At 40.9% G+C, this 18,812-nt stretch overlaps 1 protein-coding gene across 6 annotated transcripts; it reads right to left on the bottom strand.

The window, feature by feature from the left end:
- Window positions 1-816: 816 nt before the first annotated feature.
- Window positions 817-18,531, bottom strand: trdn (triadin). 6 transcript variants are annotated; one of them, XM_029497202.1, is made up of 6 exons: window positions 18,384-18,531; window positions 8,979-9,177; window positions 6,474-6,515; window positions 2,422-2,469; window positions 1,887-2,033; window positions 817-1,024 (listed from the first exon to the last, which is right to left on the bottom strand). In XM_029497202.1, the coding sequence occupies exons 1-6, from the start codon at window positions 18,450-18,452 to the stop codon at window positions 1,002-1,004; spliced, it is 528 nt and encodes a 175-aa protein (XP_029353062.1). In that variant the 5' UTR covers window positions 18,453-18,531; the 3' UTR covers window positions 817-1,001. The 6 variants fall into 6 exon arrangements, with proteins under 6 accessions (XP_029353062.1, XP_029353063.1, XP_029353065.1 ...); XM_029497203.1 differs by having other exon boundaries at window positions 1,917-2,033; XM_029497205.1 differs by lacking the exon at window positions 18,384-18,531 and adding an exon at window positions 13,994-14,396.
- Between the last annotated feature and the right edge of the window lie 281 nt (window positions 18,532-18,812).

The raw sequence follows: 18,812 nt of genomic DNA, 5'->3' as shown, positions 1-18,812 counted from the left end.
TTTGTGTGTATGAATGTATGTATTTCTATATTTATGCATATATGCATAAAAGTCACACCCTGGAGCCTGCATGTTCTCTTTCTGGCTACTGATTCTTCAGAGCCCACACACACCCAGGTTGTGCGAAATGGAAAGACTAAATTGTCCAATGTTGTGAAAACGTCTGACTGAATGTTGGCTAAGCAATATGCTGGCAGCCAAGCCGGTGTGTCTCCTCGCTTTCGGCCCTGTTTATAGTAATGCAAATGGCGAAAAGTGTCTTCTTTTCTTCCATCTTCCATCTCTGCATCCTGCTTGAAGGAACGCCAGCTATAGTCGGCATTTCAAAGCCTCCCACTCTAATCATTTGTAGTCACGGTTTTGCTCTGGATGCATGTTGAATTGCTGCACTTATGTGAGACTGAAGGCATTCATACATCTTGCTTGTGATCTCACGTGCAGACTTAACAAGTGTATTTCTTATTTTCCCATCTTTTATTTCTATTTCCTTACATTAAATATGAAGTCCTATCTCAAATTGCAGTGTACCTTCTCTCTCTCTCGCTCTCTCTCTGTAACCCACCATGATGTCCTTCTTATATTCAAGCTGATTCACCCTGTCTGATACTGGAGGAGCCCACCATTGAGAGGGAGGTCCTAATCTTCTCCATGTCTGCTTCCTCCTGGCATAACTGTTCATCCTCCTGCCAGGCGGATGCTGATAACAGTGTGGCCAGTGTCGACGTGGGGGCCTCTTAGTCATTCATCACCTCAGATAAATCATTATACCAATGTACGTTTTCAACATGCGGAAAGTATAGTAATGCTCCAACTCACCAAGTTGTTCATTTTTATTTGTCAAATTCTAGTTAGCGCCAGAAAAAATATCGCTGTTCAGCCTAATCCTCTTTTTGTCTTCTCTCGTTCACATTTGTCAGACACACATCTCTTCTTGCCTTCTCGTCTACTCTCCCGCTCCTCCAGCGACTTGTCTCTTTTTGTCCTGTCGTCACACTTGTCTTTCAGAGTTCCTCGGAGTGGAAAGCTAAATGAAAGAGAAAATCAGACGTTTGTCAGCCCCAGTGTAATTCATCAATCGTACTTAGTGCAGGTACAAATATTAGGGATGGAAAACTGACACATGCAAACTACTGACTGCAACTACAGAGAGAGCATGCTACATTAAACAGCATGGAGGATATTACTGAACCTAGTAGTATTGAGCTGTTTATGTGAAGGAAGGATTTCTTTTCTCATTATTGTCTGTCTAAGGTGCAGTGATGTTGTGGCCTTGAACTGAAATAGCATCTGCTGTTTTTTTTTTTCCCCCCAGAATTAATTTGACCAACACATCTTTCTGTCTGCCTGAGTGAGAACCACTGCTGTGAAGAAGCCAAATTAAAACTTACAGTTACATACAGTTCATTACCAGTATTTCTCACGGCAGAATGCTTTTAATGATTGAATAAAGACAATAAGATGAGAAGTTTATTTTGTCTGTCAATGTATTCCCACAATCTGGCGAGTTAGAACGGTCATCGTGTTCATTATAACTTGGTCAGGGAGTGATTACATTCTGACAGCTCCATCATGGCAATTATCTTCATGGCCTGGGTTACCACCGTTAGCATCTGCTATTAAAACACCTGGCCTGGTTTTTTCTTTTTTCATGCATCTACATTATTTTTGCTGATTATTACGCCTTAGGTTCAGAATAATAGAAGTTTCAATCATGATTAAATGCAAATAAATGTAATTTCTGAAGATGTTCAGTAGGATAAACATGGATGAATAATGAGACGTGAGAGGCCTTTCAATAATCCATCAGTGCAGTTATTTTTATATGTTATTCTAGATATCACTTTTGTTAAGAGATGGCTGATTAGCGTGAGGGGATGTTTTCTTACATGTCAGGGTTTCAGTTAGCTGATGAATACCTTCCTCGTCATCATCAGGAGCTACCAAACTGGCAGCAAAAGTCCATAACATCCCCAACCAATCAGTGCTCTCCTGAGGGACTGCAGCAGGGCTTGTTCTAATTGGCCGACTACTACCTGAATAGAGCAGGAAAAACAAATAAAAGAAACGCAACACAACAGAGCAAAATCTTGTGGTTAATAAAAGAAAGTTAGGCGAAAGATATTTCATCAAGTACAAATGGTATTAGGATCCTTAGCTGCGCGCAGAGTTTTAGCATAAAGAAAATAAGGTTCCCAAACCTGACATGTCATATAGTGTTTATGTAACATACATTAATATCATGAAAATTGATCAAATGCATGTCTAGGTGTTTGTGTTTTTTCCTCCGCCCCAAGCAGCTGTTAGAGATCACACACACAATGTGAACTGCAGGTTTCAGCAGCATGACAGAGAGACAAACAAAGTCAAAGTCAATATGAAGGAGTAAAGGTGACTGTGAACAGTGTGACAGTTTCTTCTTGCCTTTAGTCCTCAAAACTCTCTTAGCGACAGCAGGAGGAGGAGGGAGGCCTGTCGGCGAGACACATGAACATTAACAGAGACAGTGTGATGTGAAGGTTACGGCTGGGAGAGAAAAAGGAAAAAGGGGGACTGCACAGACAAGGTGGAGGGAAATGACACATAAGAGAGGAAAACATACATAAAGCTATAAATTCAACCACAACAAGAATTATCAGTCACCTTCATCTTACTGCATATTTTATGTTTTCCTTCACAGCCAGACACAACTTTAGATTTATGTATCGTAGGCCGCAAATATGATAAAAAGGGAAAGATCACACATCACACTTCATACAGAACGTGTTAGGACATATCGCTTGACAATGCAGAGGACGTGCTGAATGAGAACACAGCAAAACAACCCAAACCAGCTTTCCCGACACATCAGAAAGAGCAATGCACCAGTGGACCGTTTGACCTCTGACCTTCAGCTACAGAACATTTAGGATGGAGCAAATTCACTGACAAGTTGTTCACATTAGAATGTGGTCTAAATTGTACATATAATTTGATTTAAATGAATTGCCAGCCGTTGCTGTTGGCATTTTAAATAGCGAGGAAGCTGTGACACATTGACAACTCATCAACACTATGCCCAAAACTACAGACCTCACTAATTAGGACGTGGCCTTTCTTTGTGATTAATTAATAACATGACTGTTATTCTTTTTAATGACTTAAATAATCTATAACTGAGCAATAATGGGGCCAAAGCTGTCACTTTCGATGCCTTTATAGAGGGGGAGTCATGCGAGAGCTGCACAAACAGTGTTGTGCGTTTTGTAGCACCACTTGCACAGACATCTCTGCAGACTTACTCCAGAGCACAGGTGTTGAACACACTGCAGCAGACAGGTGAAGTCAGGGTTCACTGGCTAACAAAGTCAGAGCTGGTAAATGAGGCATTTTAAAGCCTTGCAGCAAGACAATTAGAACGAAAATGATCATCATTACGCTGTGTGTGTCTTTTGTTCTTTGACCCCTCTGTGGATTTGGATTTGTCCCTGTGACTGCTCTCAGGTCTTCTGAAACCTTTTTTTTTTTTGTTTGTTTGTTTTCCTCGATGTCCAGTTGTGTGTCGCAGTTTCCTCAAGAGTTTGTGAAAAACGAACTGCCGCTATAGCTGTTTCACGTCAGCTTGACTTACAGAGGTGTTACAGTTTTTCATTTAGTTGATGCAGTGTGCACACAGTAAGGTGTGACGTACTTGAACTTTAATGGTGTCCACCGTTTTGTTTTGGGTTTTTTTTTTTTTTTTTGGCATTCTGCTGAGCTGCTGTGCTGCCCAAATGTTTGGCTACGCCTTTAATTCTGGAATAAAGCAGGTGATAACTTCAAGCTGTTCTGGCCGTGGAACAAAAGGCTCTCAGCATCATCAGCAAACTGGCCGTATAGCTGCTGGTCAGCGCAGGTGTTTTGCATTTGTCTCTCAGGAACACGTGAATCTGCACATTCATCACTCCTCTGAATGATGGCTCCTGACTCTCAAGTACTAAATGCATAGTTTTGGGGGCCTCAGAGGATCTATTTCATTTTCCCTCTCCCAGCTTTCTGTCTGTTTGTTGCCCAGTGTGGAGGAGTCACTTCAAGGATCCTCCTAAGCAACTGGCTCATTTAATGCTTTTCTTTGATTGGTACTCCAGACACAGAGCCAGGGACACCAGGAATAGAAGGCAACACCCCCCCCATCCTCCAGCCTCCATCTCATCTTTCTTTTAATCTCTACCATGTCCCTTTTCTTCTCTTCTTCCTTTAAATCTATTTTCTCCCCAGTCTTACTTCCATGTCCTCATCCCATGTTGCTCTTCTTTTCCATATTTACCTTTATTCCTTTGTTTTTCATTATTGTGTAGATAAAAACCAAAAAAAAAAAAAAAAAAAAAGAAACCCACACCCAAGGGGCTCTGAAAATCCTTTCAGAAGAAAAGAGGGAAAAGCAGCTAGAAGTGCTGTATCTGAGGTTGATAAGAGAAGCTAAATAATACACAGCTTATTTCCTCTTATTTCCTTCCTTCCTTCCCTACATCCTTCTTTACTTCCCAGAGGCACCTTCTTCTTCCTAAATCTATTTCCGTCTGTCTTTTCTTCTTCCCGTACCTGTTTTCCTCACTTCCTTCATCCTTTTGTATAGTCATCCCCTCCCTACCATTCGTCCTTTCTTTCCTCTTCCTGTTCGCTCTTCTTTCTTCCTCTTCTGTTTTAGATGCTTCTGAAGTCTGATTTATGACTGACCAGCAACATTTCCATCTGTCTCAATCTGGGTAGTTTTCCTTTTAACATTTGAGCCTGTGTGTCTGTCAGAGAAGAACTCTGAGATGAACACTTTGATATGCTTACTGATTTAAGTGCTGAATTTTGGCCTCCTCTCTCTGACAACTCTGCATTTCTTCCTACTGCTTTCCGCTCAATCTGCTTTTATCTCGTCTGAATTACTGAAATTTTCTGCACATTGTGTCTGTATGTCTCTCTGTTTTCATATCTGTATCGTTTCCTTATACAACAATGCCTGTCTATTCCCCCAAACACACACATATACAAAAAAACAACTCTATCTGTGCTCCGCTACAACAAGGAGAATTACAATTCTTCATCATTGTCCAAAATTGTCTCTTTGTAGTTTCATTTAAACACACTGGCCTTTATTAAACTGTCGGGTTGGGAGAAAAGCTTTGTGATTAAAAATGCAGCCCAGCATTTCATCATTGTCCAGTTGCAAATATTTGCTTCAGGAAATGGAAGATAACTGCACAGTGCAGAGGGTGTGCCTTACCTCCTCAGTTCAGCACCATCTTTACCCCTGGGATGAATGTTTCCTTGACTGACTTTCATTTATAACTCTGCATGGTATCTGGGATATAAACGAATCAGTCTCAGGGACTCCGTATTCCATATCTATGTTTTCTTGGATTATCGTGTTAGCCAAATCAACTTAAATGCATTTGTCACTGTCAGTGGTCACAAGGCAATCAATCTACAAGATTGCACAAATGATTGAATCTGAAATCCTTTGTGGCTAAATTTACTGCTGTCATGAGACCCAGTTAGAGCTCATCCTTAGATGTCTATTTTGAGTCTCTTTAGCACCCAATGTTTGTTACTGAGAACATGCTAGAAAATACAGATACCCATGCAGTTCCACACAGTAATGCAGCACAAATACTCTTATGCTTCCAAGCTATGTGTCACTCAGCTTCACACAGCTACACACCTGAATGGTTTGGACCAATTTAGACCGATGTGTCAGACGCCACTGCTCTAAAGACCAAATTAGGGGAATTGTTTTGAAAAATGCTGCTGAGCCCCCCTGGAAGTCCACCAAAGGCTTGTAGGATCAAAGCATTGCTGTCCTGGAGGCTTGTGGGGCCAAATATCTTTCTAGACTTAATGCTGTTTTGCCATTAATTTGCCATCCATCTGTAGCCAGGAGGCATGAGAAACACAGGCAGCATAGAGCAGATCAGAACAACAAGTCATTATAGTGAAAAAGTTAATTATGGAAAGCTTGATATTAGGAAACAATTCTCAAAGGGCGTATCAACACTGAATCATCACACTGAACGAGTTCGTTCCACCAAGGTCAAGAATGGCTATCCACTCTAGATAGAAAAACACCTGCTACATCTAACAAGTTTTCCAGATAGTTTGTGCAGACTTTGCTACGGATGTTATCCAATGTGTGGTCTTTCGAGAAGGATTTTCAAGCATGAAAGGGTAAAAACTGTCCACAGCCAGGTGGAAAAGTGTTGCTACACTGCTCTTGTCATTGGCGGTAGATTACATCAGATTCTTATCTTTTGACAACTGGTGTAAAGCATTTGCAGGTACCGTGGGAGGTTTCAACAAAAGGAGTGAACTTGGTTTCGTTGGGATTTAATGTTGATTTACCCTCGAAAAAAATTAAGTGCTGAGTGTCACAATTTCAAATCCATGGTCACTGCTCTGTCAAAGGCATTATGGTGCTATAAGCAAGCAGTGCAGTTAAACTGTTAAATGTATTTATTTATTTATTTTACCAGGATATACACACACGGGGTCGTCACAGTATGAGGTGTACTCTTTGGATGGGATGGCAGGTGATTGACAGCATGATGATGGAGAAGTTGGGTGGAGGTGGGGGGGTGGGGGGGGTGAAGAAAGGAGGAGAGTGAGGAGAAGTGTTAAAGAAAAGATGAATGTACTAGACGTGTGAGGCAGACTATCCTTGCACTGTAGGATAGTCTGAGTACATGTGGATTTGTAGTTGTGAGAGTGGTGGGAGTGACAAAGAACAGATATGAGCAGAAGTGACAGAAAGGACGTTATTACAGTAAATTAACTGAGCACCGAAATACACCAGCTCCGTGACAAAATCAAAGTGATTGATTTACATTTCTGTGATTCTGTGATTGGAGGGTTTGTGACAGTTTGACCTTTGTGAGTCAGATCTATTTAGATCACCATGATGCAATGCTGTTTTACAGTCACGCTCATAATGAAGCTTTTTTTTTTTTTTTTAGAATTTTCCAAAAGAGGAAAAAAGTAAACAATGTTTTACTTTTTGTACAGGGAAAACAAGGATGAAAGAAAAAACCCATATAAATGGTTGTAAATTATTTTATCTCATGTATTTTATATTGAAATACAGGCCAATGGACAAATGTCACAAATTTGGCATGTTCAGTTGACTTGTGGACTAATCTGGACTAAGTCCATTAAATTTAAGAATTTAATTGTGAAAATGTGACCCAAATAACATAAATTAAGGGGGAAACTGTGACCTATCTTCCTTTCACAGTTTAGAGTAAAGGAGGCTATTTTTAATTTTGGTTTTGCTCTGTAGCCACCGTTAACATTAACAGGTGTTGACTCACCAGTCTTGGCAGAAGCTGCAGCCATTTTTGCATTTACAAATTTATACTACACCGCCAAGAAGACCTATTTCTTCAGGGACTCAGACTTCATACTACAAAGACTCAGTATGGGAAATGGATACTGTAATCAACCTGGGCCGAGGCAAGCTGGTCAGCATGCTAACTTCAATGCAAGTACAAGAAAAGAAAACGATTTCTTGTACGGGAAAGCCGTTCGATGACGAACTCATAGTGTCTCCACTGGTAATTAAGCAGCTGTTAATGCTAATGCAGGTTACAGCTGCAACAACAAGTTCAAGTTGGCTTCTTTAAATGCCTCATTCTATAATAATTTCAAATATACAGTATCTGTTTTCAGAGTTTTCACGATGAAACTGTTAACATGCAAACTAATAACTTGTTCCGACTGCGATAGCTCAGTTGAAGCAATAGATCATCTGTTGCAACTGTCATTTAAATATACAGCAGTAATCTCCTTGCAGCTCCTTAGTCTGGGTCATTTAAAGTCTTAATAACTACTGCAAATTCACATTTGCACAGCCCAACCCAGGAAATCAACTCAGATGTAACGTTTACAAGAGTAGCAATCTGCAGTAGCTCCAGCATGGAGGAATTTGTCAGAGTGCTGCTGTTCCTCTTTATTTTTCGTGTTGTTATGCTACAAACAGACGTTCCCCATTACCTCAAGATATAACTTGCTGGGTTTGTAGAGCTTTGTGATCCTGATCATGTTGCCTGCAAGCAGGCGGTCTTCAGCAGTACTGAAGATCCTGACTGCTGAATTTTCCAAAATAAATCAGTATCCCAGTTGTGATCTCAGGGAAATTCATTCTCTGTTATCTCGTGACAATGAAGTAATTAAAGTGCGATCAGAGAGAATGAAATTTGATCACTGAAGACAATTAAGTCATGGACTGGAGATAATAGGATTAAAAATATATGAGGAAACAAACTCGGAGCAGTGGCAGTCAGTGGAAAACATTTTAAAGAAGTTTGTAGCAGAAATCATCTAGCGTCAAACTACGTAATGTTTTAATTGATATGAGGGCTGATTAACCCCTGTGACTCTGTTATTAGTGTGCATGTTAACACCAGGAAGTGCCCTTTCGATGCACTCCTTAAGTGCATGATGAAAAGGAAGAGGAATGGACAGATCTCAGCAGGAGATCTGAAGTGAATCAATGAGAGTATGAAAATGTTCCCCCAAAGACAATATGTCATTTTCAAGACAGTTTGTCTGTCAAGTGGCCCAAAACACACCATGTGCTATTTTCAACAGGAGTGTTGAAGCAGGGCAGATGCTGAGACGTCACAGCATTATCCAAATATGTAAAAATGACAGGACGTGTGTCCTGTGATCACATATGGATATTGTTGAAAATGACGACCTTCACGAGAGCGCGTCCAGTTTTGAAGTCTGCTTCAAAAATGTCTGAAAGGCTGTCGGAAAATCCTCAGATGAAATATGGACGTGCGAGTGAAATGTGAAAATGGGTAATGCATGAGTGGAAAGAGAAAGCATATTATAATTACATTTTCATGGAATTATAATCATTGTGGTATGGTGAAATGTATTATAATAACAATGTGAAAAATTAAATGCAGTGCAACCCCCACCCCAAAAAAAAAAAACAAAAAAAAAACAATTAAAATATGATTTCTTGTTACCTGATAGGGTTTTATAATCAAGGAGATCAAACAGAACAATGGCTACAGCTGACCATGTGATGATCAGCGCCACAACCAGCAGCCAGGCCATTGGCGAACTAAAGGTTAAAATGACATCATCCAAAAATGTCCTCTGACTGCTCCGAGCCGAAGGGGCCGCCTCCCTGCCGTTGGCCTGACTGCTCATCGCTGAAGTGAGCTGGAGAGACGAGAGAAGGGAAGGAAGGGAGCGAATTAGAGAAGACACACAGTAAAGGAAATGCTCTCCAATTTTTAACAAAATAAAATGCAGAACTAGACCAAGCTTTAACCAAGGCAATTTTTTTCAAAAATAAAAGCACCATTGAACTCACAGATTTAATCAATGATTTAGTGAGCTTGCTCTTTATGATCTGCATTTATAACGAGGCTTTCCTGCTATGTATTCAGCATTGTCAAGCCCAGGGTTATGTAGAGCTCCTCCAGCAGCCCTGTCTCCTAGAACTTATGTTTATATGGTACTAATCTGCAAAAAGCAAATATGTTTTAAGGGAAACATAACGCTGCCCGAAGATATGTTTTTTTTTTTTGTTTGTTTTTTTTATTAACAAAGAATGAAAAATAGACTGAACTTATATGGCACCTCCCTGGTCTTATCAACCACTCAAGGCACTTTTTAAAAGAAGCTACATTCACCTATTCGCATAAATGATAATGACATAAATGCAGCTTTTCTCACACTGACAAACCAAAGTGCAAAGTTTAGGTTCAGTATTTTTGCCCAAGGACAGTCCGAGTGGAGGGAGTTCACATCGAACCAACAACCTTCCAGTCAGTGGAGGAGCTGCTCTTCCACCTACGCCTCAGCTGCCCCGCTGAGGGAAACTTTGTTAATGAACCTATCAAAAATGTTGCACAATGTCGGTATTGAATTTATTTGCCACGTTATCTCATCCACATCTGTAGTCCGCTGTAATATCCGCTTGCAGTGGCAACAGCTGAATTCACCTGCTAATGGTTATGTTTAAATTCTCACAGCACTTAACTTAACCCAGAGGGACCGATTGTCATCTGGGTTTGATAATTAAAAAAGAACAATCCACTGATCATTGTAGTACCAACCAACACAATGTTTTCATTCAATGCATTACCAGTAAAGTAAAAGCACATTCCCCGGGACATAGGTCAGTGGTAGAGTGCATGCTTTGCATGGAGAGGCCCCGGGTTTTAACCCCAGCCACGACGCAAACCAGCAGTAGGCTTGTGCCATTTCCACGCTTGGGTAAATGCGGAGGGTTGCAGCAGGAAAACCCAAAAATCAGTCATGCAAGTGACAGAGCGGACTTGCCGTGGCGACCTGAAATAAGGACCCCAAAGACTCATGACACTCAGCTGAGAAGGTGAAAGTCAAGGAACCCCTGGCTTCAACCACAAATTCCTCCCTGTTGCCTGTGTGGTGCAAAAAATGTGGCGCTCACTTCTCTGCCTGTGAACTCAATCCAGACAGCAATAACTTCTCCCATCACAACTTAATGGGGAAAATAAATTAGAGCAGAGGAAGATTAGACCAGGGTGAGCAATTGTCCCCATGATGACTAAACTGACCTTTAAGCGTACAGTTTTTGCAATACCCTCTTAAAAGTTCAGTGGAATATATGTGAGTGTGTAGCCATTATCTCTTGACAATATGCCGTTTTAACTTTAACATCAACTTGTCCCTGCCGTCCATGAAATGACAAAGATCCCAAAGTATGTACTTTTGAAACGGCCTTATTTTTTTCACAGTTGCTGACCTCCATAAATAAAGTTAATGCCTCTCTCAAAACTCTGCGGGAAAAGGGGGAGCTTACTTTCTCTCTCTATTTCATTTTATTGACAGTGATATTTGGGGATATATCTGAAGAATGTGCATCAGAAAGTCTGGGATTGACAATAGGTCTCTGTACCATGAGGACACAGTCAGCCCACATACTGTAAAAACACATATTAACAACAGAAATATTGGTACTCTTGGGGAAGTTGAGGGTTCAGGCATTTGGTATCATGAATTCACCTCTGTGAGTCTGATTTGTGAAACATTATGTGATAATAATATCTCCAGCACAACAGGTATGTCTTTTGCGTTCATGACACTAATTCCCTTGATAGATGCACACAGCAGCTATTTATTTATGTTCTGTTATTTTCATTTTCGTCAGAGGATGCGAGGGGAAGGAGATGAGCAAGGTGGGGGTGAGTTAGAGCGCGCAAGGAGAGAGGGAGGCAGAAAGCGATTACCAGAGGTGACGAGGAGATTAAATTCCATCTCACTTTGACAAACGACTTCTCTGAAGAAAGTTTTAGTCCTTGTATGGCGGCGGGGCTGTGTGCCGTAACATGGTTACATGCCTGCGTCAGGTTGTTTGTGTTCATTACGTGGCATGATGTGATGGAACGCTAGAGACCATTTATTCTTCCTTGTGTTTCACTGCCTGCCTCTCATGAATCTTATCTGCAAATGGAGAGAGATATATTTACTCTGGTCTGGTGTGGAGTTTTGAATTAAAACAGCAATTGCTCATTTGGAAGAAATATGTCCTTCTAAGAGTATTAAAAAGGCCCCGGGGGCTGCAGAGCCACTTGAGTCCTGCATGCTTTTTGCTCGTCCAGCTGAAGTGTTTAACCCCATTCATTATGACAGGCTGGTTGACAGAATTAAGTGTTTTTGAGTCTGATGGCCCTGTCTCCGCTGCCAATTATTGGAAACTCACTGTAGATTAGCGACATTGTTCTTCTGACTTCTCATTATATAATAAATCACCTCAACCTGTGAGTAAAACTCGGTCATCAGAGATAATTGGAAACACTATAGCATGTTTGCTCTGCAGCCAAAGGAAAGTGTGCTGGCCTGCTGACTATTAAACCGTGAATATAGCAACAAGTTGGGGAACACCATTCAATAAGCAAGAGCATGCAGGTAGGACTGGGTTAACATGGAACATCCATCCATCCATCCATCCATCCATCCATCCATCCATCCATCCATCCGTCTATCTATCTATTGAATGACCAGGATATACGGCGCCCGGGATAACACTCTAATGTGAAATATTGATGTGTTTTCATTCAGGAGCTCGTCTCAGACTGACCTTTCTCTTGCTGCATTCAGATAACAAACTACAAGATCAATTTAACATAATTCTGTCCACACACACTCAAACGTGCATTTATGTGTTTGACTCAAGAAAGCTAACCATTGATCCGACAACAATATGTCTGTGCGTCGATTCAGAGGCAGAGCCAAGTGTGCTTGTGTGTGCGTATGATATAAAAGCCATTGATCTAGTGAAGCTCTGGCAGCGGCTGGTTGGACCGGTGTATTGATCCACAGCAGGTGAAATAGTCACGATGTTACAATGACAGACGAACGGAGCGCAGCGGAAATGTCCCACAGCAGATAGTACCTCACCACTTCACCATTCTTCGCCAAGCCACGGTTCTCTTATGTTTGATCAAAGAGGCAGTCACAGTGGGCAGAAATGTTTGCCTTACGTGTCAGAGCTCTTGCTCGCACACAGCAGCTGACCCAGCCCACCTGGTGCTGCGATCAAGTGCTGAGCTGATCTTAACACACACATGCACAAAGGACAACAACTGCAGCTGCCAGCTCCTCCTCCGCACCAGAGCAATGGATAGAATTCGAACTATGTGGGTGAAGGCTATGAAGTGACATTTGAGGGCAGACAGAAGGTGACAAAGGCTCAGTCCAGACGGTGAACCATTAAATGCATCCTTGTTATCGGTACACAAACTTTCTGAGAAACAAACAAACATTGCGCTGCCTATGGGGCACTTTTTCATTGGCTAAGGTTACCAGTTTGCAAGTGATACATGTTGTGGTATCTGCTTTTATTGATTGTCCCAATTAACTAGTAAGTTATATTCACAATTAAATATTCAGAGCACATTACATTTATAAAATACGATATTGCCACAGTTAATAGCAACATCTATGCCTGTGAGCCCTCGCAAAGAAGCAGGACAGAATTCTCTTCTGAACTTCTGTAATTGTTTTTTCTACATACCCCCTCCGAAGCTCAAAGAGAAAAGCAAATATTTAGCAAAAGCTTGTGGAGAAAGGCTGAGATACAAAGAGTACACATTTGTTGAGTCCTTTGTTTTTTGTCCTTCTCCAATTATTCATCATATCACACTTTAGATTTATCCTGTGACCAGAGATTTATCTCTCTATATATACTGAATGTTTTTTCTTAACAGAAAAAGAAATAATTAGTCAGAAACTCAGTATGTGCTCATGTCTGTATACAGAAGTTTATGTCCACGTAATGAAAGCAGTCCTTTAGCAATTACCTGGTGACAGAGAAAAAAAAAAAAAAAAGATGATTGTCTCAATATTAGAACAACTGTTTTCCAATCTAAACCTGCAGTCCCAAAGCACAGCAGAGATCCCAGGATGGTATAAGGTAAAATAAAGTGATGTATACCTTTTTGATACAGGACACTTCCAACTCTTCAGGATTCCTGACTATGCGGGACATGCAGATATTGCTTCATTTTAAGGGCTCACAAGCCAAACAGAATAGAAATCACACGTCTATTATAACAAATCCATAATAATAATAATAAGAAAAGAGTGGATTGTAGGCTCCAAGCCAGGGCCTGGCACTAAAATTGTTGGCTTTTCTGTCAAGTTAAGCTGATAAATCATTCATTTTTAAAAAGTTCAATTGAATGGATTTTGTGTGAAGTTTTGAGAACAGCCCTCCTGTATCAGCTGCAAAAAGTGAATGTTATGATATGATATTTTTACATGATTTGATGGCTCATATTGAAGTAGTTTAGCTTATCGTGGAAACCGTCATTATTTGTGGCTTACATGGCCACTCACATTCCGACAGTTTTCTGTCATATAAATGTATTTAAAGTGAAAAATCAGAACAAATCACTGCATTAACCTCTTGCATTCAATAAACGACCATCAGATCATTGTTAAAAAGTTCACCCAATCCATTCAGTGTAGTGGATTTCTACCATACCTTGGAATTGCGGGACGTTCAGTGATAACCTTCAGTTCTTAAAAAGGCCAGGAAAATGCAGTGTTACCATAGAAACAAGTAAGCAATTCCTTCGTTAAATCCTTTTTGGCGCCAGATGAATGTGAGAAAAGATAATGGAGGTAACACTCAAATCCAGCAGCAAGAAAATGGATCGCATCAGAGTCTAAAAATACTCTCAAACCTTTTCCACAGGAGAAAATTGAAGAAAATCCGGTGAACAACCTTTTCATAAATGCTTATATTGTTCTTGGTATTTTCAAAGTTCTTGAAGGTTTCAAATATGTGTCCAAGGAATTCTTCAGGAAAAGTTTTACGGGATCCCGTTGCTTGCTGGTGAAGAGAGCGAAGCAGAGGGAGAGTCAGAGAGAAGCAGCGAGGTTGACCCACTGAGTCATTGGCCCCCTCCAAGGGTCCAAAATAGAGAGATAAAGAAATAGAGGAAGGGGGGGGGGGAAGCAGAGTTTTAAAAAGAAGGGAGGAAGGGATAGGACAACCAACAAGATGAGGACAAAAGATCAAAGGAGGGAGGGGTGAAAGAGAATGGAGGAAAGAACAAAGTGGGGAGATGAAGGTCTATAAATCTCCTGTGCTGTGTCTCAGAAACACAGAGCTTATTAATTACGTTTTAATAATGTGGACAGAATCAGCCAACAGCTGTTACACCAGTGGAGAGGCCCATTATTCCATTAACGACCTCTGTCCTGTTCTCGATAACAATCCCCTCACACCTGTAGTGTTTCATCACTGTTTGATAATATTAAGTCATTATTGGTCGCTCCAACAAAAGCCCTGGGAGTTTTATCAAGACCTTGAACAAAAACTTATTCCCTTTGTGTCCTTCAGCTTCAGACTTCAGCAATAAAATGTACTTGAAACTTTCAAGTCTTCAAACCACTTCCTGCACGTTCCTCCCAAGGAAACGTATTTCCTCCGAAGCGCCCCACCTTGTCAAACAGAGGTCGAAGTGAGAGCAGTAAATAAGCAAATAAATATCTCATTGAGCCCCATGTGAGTTTTTAAGCCATGTCATAACCTGTTTTTGAGGCCTAGTTTTAAGGAGGGCGTGTGCAAGTCGACGCAAGAGAGCAGTGGGAATGAGTAACCTGACCCCCAGTCTTGCCCTGGGAGCCTGCACTGCAGCAGCTATAATTAGAGATACAGACAGCAGCTGGTGTTAACACTGGACTGGACTGCTTTATATGTAGGGCGCACAGAGGGGGCTGAGGACTGGGGAAACACAACACACACTCTTAGGGTAGCGAGGTGATAAAACTTCATGTTTAACTACTATAGTGTTGAATATTCCAATTCAATTATATATGTAGGATTGGAAGAGGTGTATATTTGTGCATTAGAATGTAAAATTCCCTTGTTATAACAAAATATGAGACATGACACCGATCATGAGAAGGATTTTTTGGTTTTCCAAACGTGGGCATAACTTCCTGCAAAGCTGATAGCTGATTGTGACTGGAGCAGGGACAAATAAAAGCGTGGAAAAGAATCAGGATTGCCATCTTATGGTTGTCAGTAAAATCCTCCCGGACTCTCCTTGTTCTTTATCAGCTTTCTGTTTACATACCTTCATGCTAATAAGAAAACAGGATATCCACGCTATAACCCAACCGCCTTCAACGAACACCGGCATATTTGTTGCAGTTATGCAAGAGTCAAAAGTAAATTTCACCTTGTAAAAAGACAAACTAACAAAGAAAAACAGCCGCACAATTCCCAGTTGCTCTGATGTTCGTGCTGGTTCCATGACTCCATCTCTAACACCTGAGAAAATGGTTACAATCTTTCTTTGTAATTACGAGAGATGTTCTGATGAAACCAACCATCCAAAGTAAATCTGGTGAAACTAACAGCAATCAACAGGAACAACCCTCATGTCTTCCCTACAGCACTCTGCGTCATGGTGAGTGAGTGTACATTAATAAATCCTGAATTATTCTTCCTTCAATCTGTAACTGCAGTTATTGAGGGGATAAAAAAAAACCAAATAAGGAAAGCAGAAACGCCTTTGTTACTCTGAGACTTTTGTTCCAAGCATCACACGCCTAAAGAGCTTTCCAAGTTCTGGTTCTGGTTGTGCCTCTTCGCGTTCATCGTAAGACACAGAGAAGCTGGACTGGAACCATCTTGGTCACTGTTGTCTATATCTATATCTAAATCTAGCTCTTAACTTTTGTCTAGTCATATATCCAGTCTTACATATTTTCTGTAACACAGTTTATGAACAAATTACTTTTTTTTCGTTGCTATAAGCAAATATGCGTCTCAGGATAGGATGCTGTCAAAACAACTCAGCCATTCCAAGTCCATTCATTCCAGGCGGACATGTCCATTGTATTTAAAGGTCAGCCAGTGTAACAGTATGACAGTATGATTTCAGTACAAAAATAACTTCTTTGTTTGAATTGTGGCCCAGATGAATAAGATACACTCAGTGAAAGAGATGATTGTTAATGAAATCAAGCTTTAACCCACAACTGTTCATTAGAAATGGAATTCTTCACTGAAGAATTTTCCAAAACAGGAGTGCAAATGTTGACTTTTCAGGCTTTATTATTTATCTGTCTAGGTTCTAAGTATTCTCCCCATGTGACTTTTACATTACGATATGATATTCTTTATTGCCTCCTTAGGGAAATTTGTCTTTGCATGGCAGATATTTTCTTGTCTTCTTTTATCTTTCAGTGGGTGTCCTGACATATTATATATCTGCTCAGAATATTCTCTGTTATTTTTATTGTACCTGTAGATTACACATTTATCAATATTGGCGGATTAAGTTGCAAAATTGCAGCTCTGCCACACTTCAATTCAAACTCACCAGAATAAATACAACCTTTGGGACTGTGGCATCTTCAAATGTCAAAGAGCTCCGTAAATAGTAAAACTATTAACTATTATCTTGCTTTCACAGGTCAGAAGACAATAAGTACAAAAGCATAACAACAATAGGAGGATTAGAGAACGAATTATGTGCATCATTAACTATCTAGTGAGACTCTGTAAATATTTACGTAATTACCAACAAGTATTGTTGTCCACAGTAATGAGTTTTATTTGGTATAGAATGGACTCCCCAGGCTGGCTCAAGCACTGTGTGTTGTCTTAGTGATGCTGCCACAGAGCCAGAGCTACCTGTTTTCCATGCGCAGACAGCTACAGGCCTATCGCCAGGACAGGACAGCAAGTACACCAAGTCAGTGATTAAGGCGGAAGTGAAGAACACAGCGGTCACACATCAGCCGCACACCTCGGTCTCCCCAAGACACTCTGTGCCTCTCCATTACTGCCTGACTCCATATGTTGTCTTTTTCTGTCCTTCCCCTCTCCCGCACCTTTCTCTTCTTCCTCCACACTTCTCTCTTGCTACTCTAACTCTGTATCCTTCTTTCACCTTCACGTCTTTGTCCACCTCTCTTCCTACTTTGCCCATCCAGTCATTTCCTTACCTCTTTGCCCCTGAACATTTTACCTCCCTGTCCGTCTTCCTTTTTTCTTTTTCATCTCCTGGACCTAAATATTTTCTCTTTCCCCTCGTGTCTTTGTTTTCCTACCTTCCCTCTCTACCCACACACACACACACACACGTCCATGCACCTACTCATTTCTTATTATTAAATTAGTAATAATGTCACCATGTTCCTCCTGGGAGGCCAGTGTTATTGACTTCATTATGCAAATGTAAACCAGCCAAAAGCTATACTACTGATAGGATAAGACACACCCACACATATCCACACACACATACACGCATACACTTCCACACAGTATGCTGGCTTGGAAAAATTTCTTGCCGTTTCAGATGATTATGTCAGCCAGTGGAATTGATGTGCATATTAGCACCAAATGTGCGAAATCCAATGGGCCTGGGGCTTACTATATCTGTCAGAGTGACACTCTGTTAGTGTAGAACAGAACAGAACAGAACAGAACAGAACAGAGCAGAAGAGAACAGAACAGAACAGCAATCATGCAAAATTAGTATCTGAACTTATGAGTGAGAGATGGAAAATTACTGTTGACATAACCTGCAACTGAAAGGCTGCCGGTTTGACACAAATGTTTTGAGACTTCGATGGGGTGTTATACGTGCGATAAGGGCATTTCCAATATTAATGTGTCGTCATAAAACTTAAAGCTGACAGTAAAGAGTGTGAAGCCAGGAACAGTGGGGAGCTTTCTCAAAGATTTCAAGATAATATGTTATCTTGAAATATATATTGGTGCCTGACTGTGCCGTCCACGTCAGCTTAAAACAGAAAAACAAAAAAACAAACTTACTGGGCTGTGAACAGCAATTCACAGGAAACAGACTGATGGAAAAGCAGGCCAGGTCCATGTTCCCAACACGTACCTGAATGCCCTGTAAGCTTCTGTAGTAATTTTGGCGTTGAGTCACGGCCTGAAGTGAAAGTCGTCTCATCTTAACTCTGATCTGTCGGGCAGCAGGCCATTTCCGTCATACTGGCACTCGGTGAGCGCAGCGGCCAAACCACGCTGTGTCTTGATACGAGTTCACAGACATGGAAATGTACTGGAGAGTATACAGTAAACACACATTCGCACGCATCCACACACAAGCTGTCAAACACACTATTGGCACAGGCTGACCAGACAGATGGAAAGACAGCAGAGAGCAGGGAGGAAATCGAAATTAAAGTCACAGTGTCAGGAAGAACAATTAGAGCTCAGGGATTAATATTACATATACTGCCAGACTAAATATTGCTTATCATTTTAACTATATACTGTCAGTTCAGCACCGACTGAAATATCTCAGTAA

Source organism: Echeneis naucrates, chromosome 24, assembly GCF_900963305.1.
Source record: "Echeneis naucrates chromosome 24, fEcheNa1.1, whole genome shotgun sequence".
In the NCBI taxonomy this organism is placed as follows: domain Eukaryota; kingdom Metazoa; phylum Chordata; class Actinopteri; order Carangiformes; family Echeneidae; genus Echeneis; species Echeneis naucrates.
Note: the sequence above shows the minus strand (reverse complement) of the source record. Positions and strands in the feature narration are given on the sequence as shown.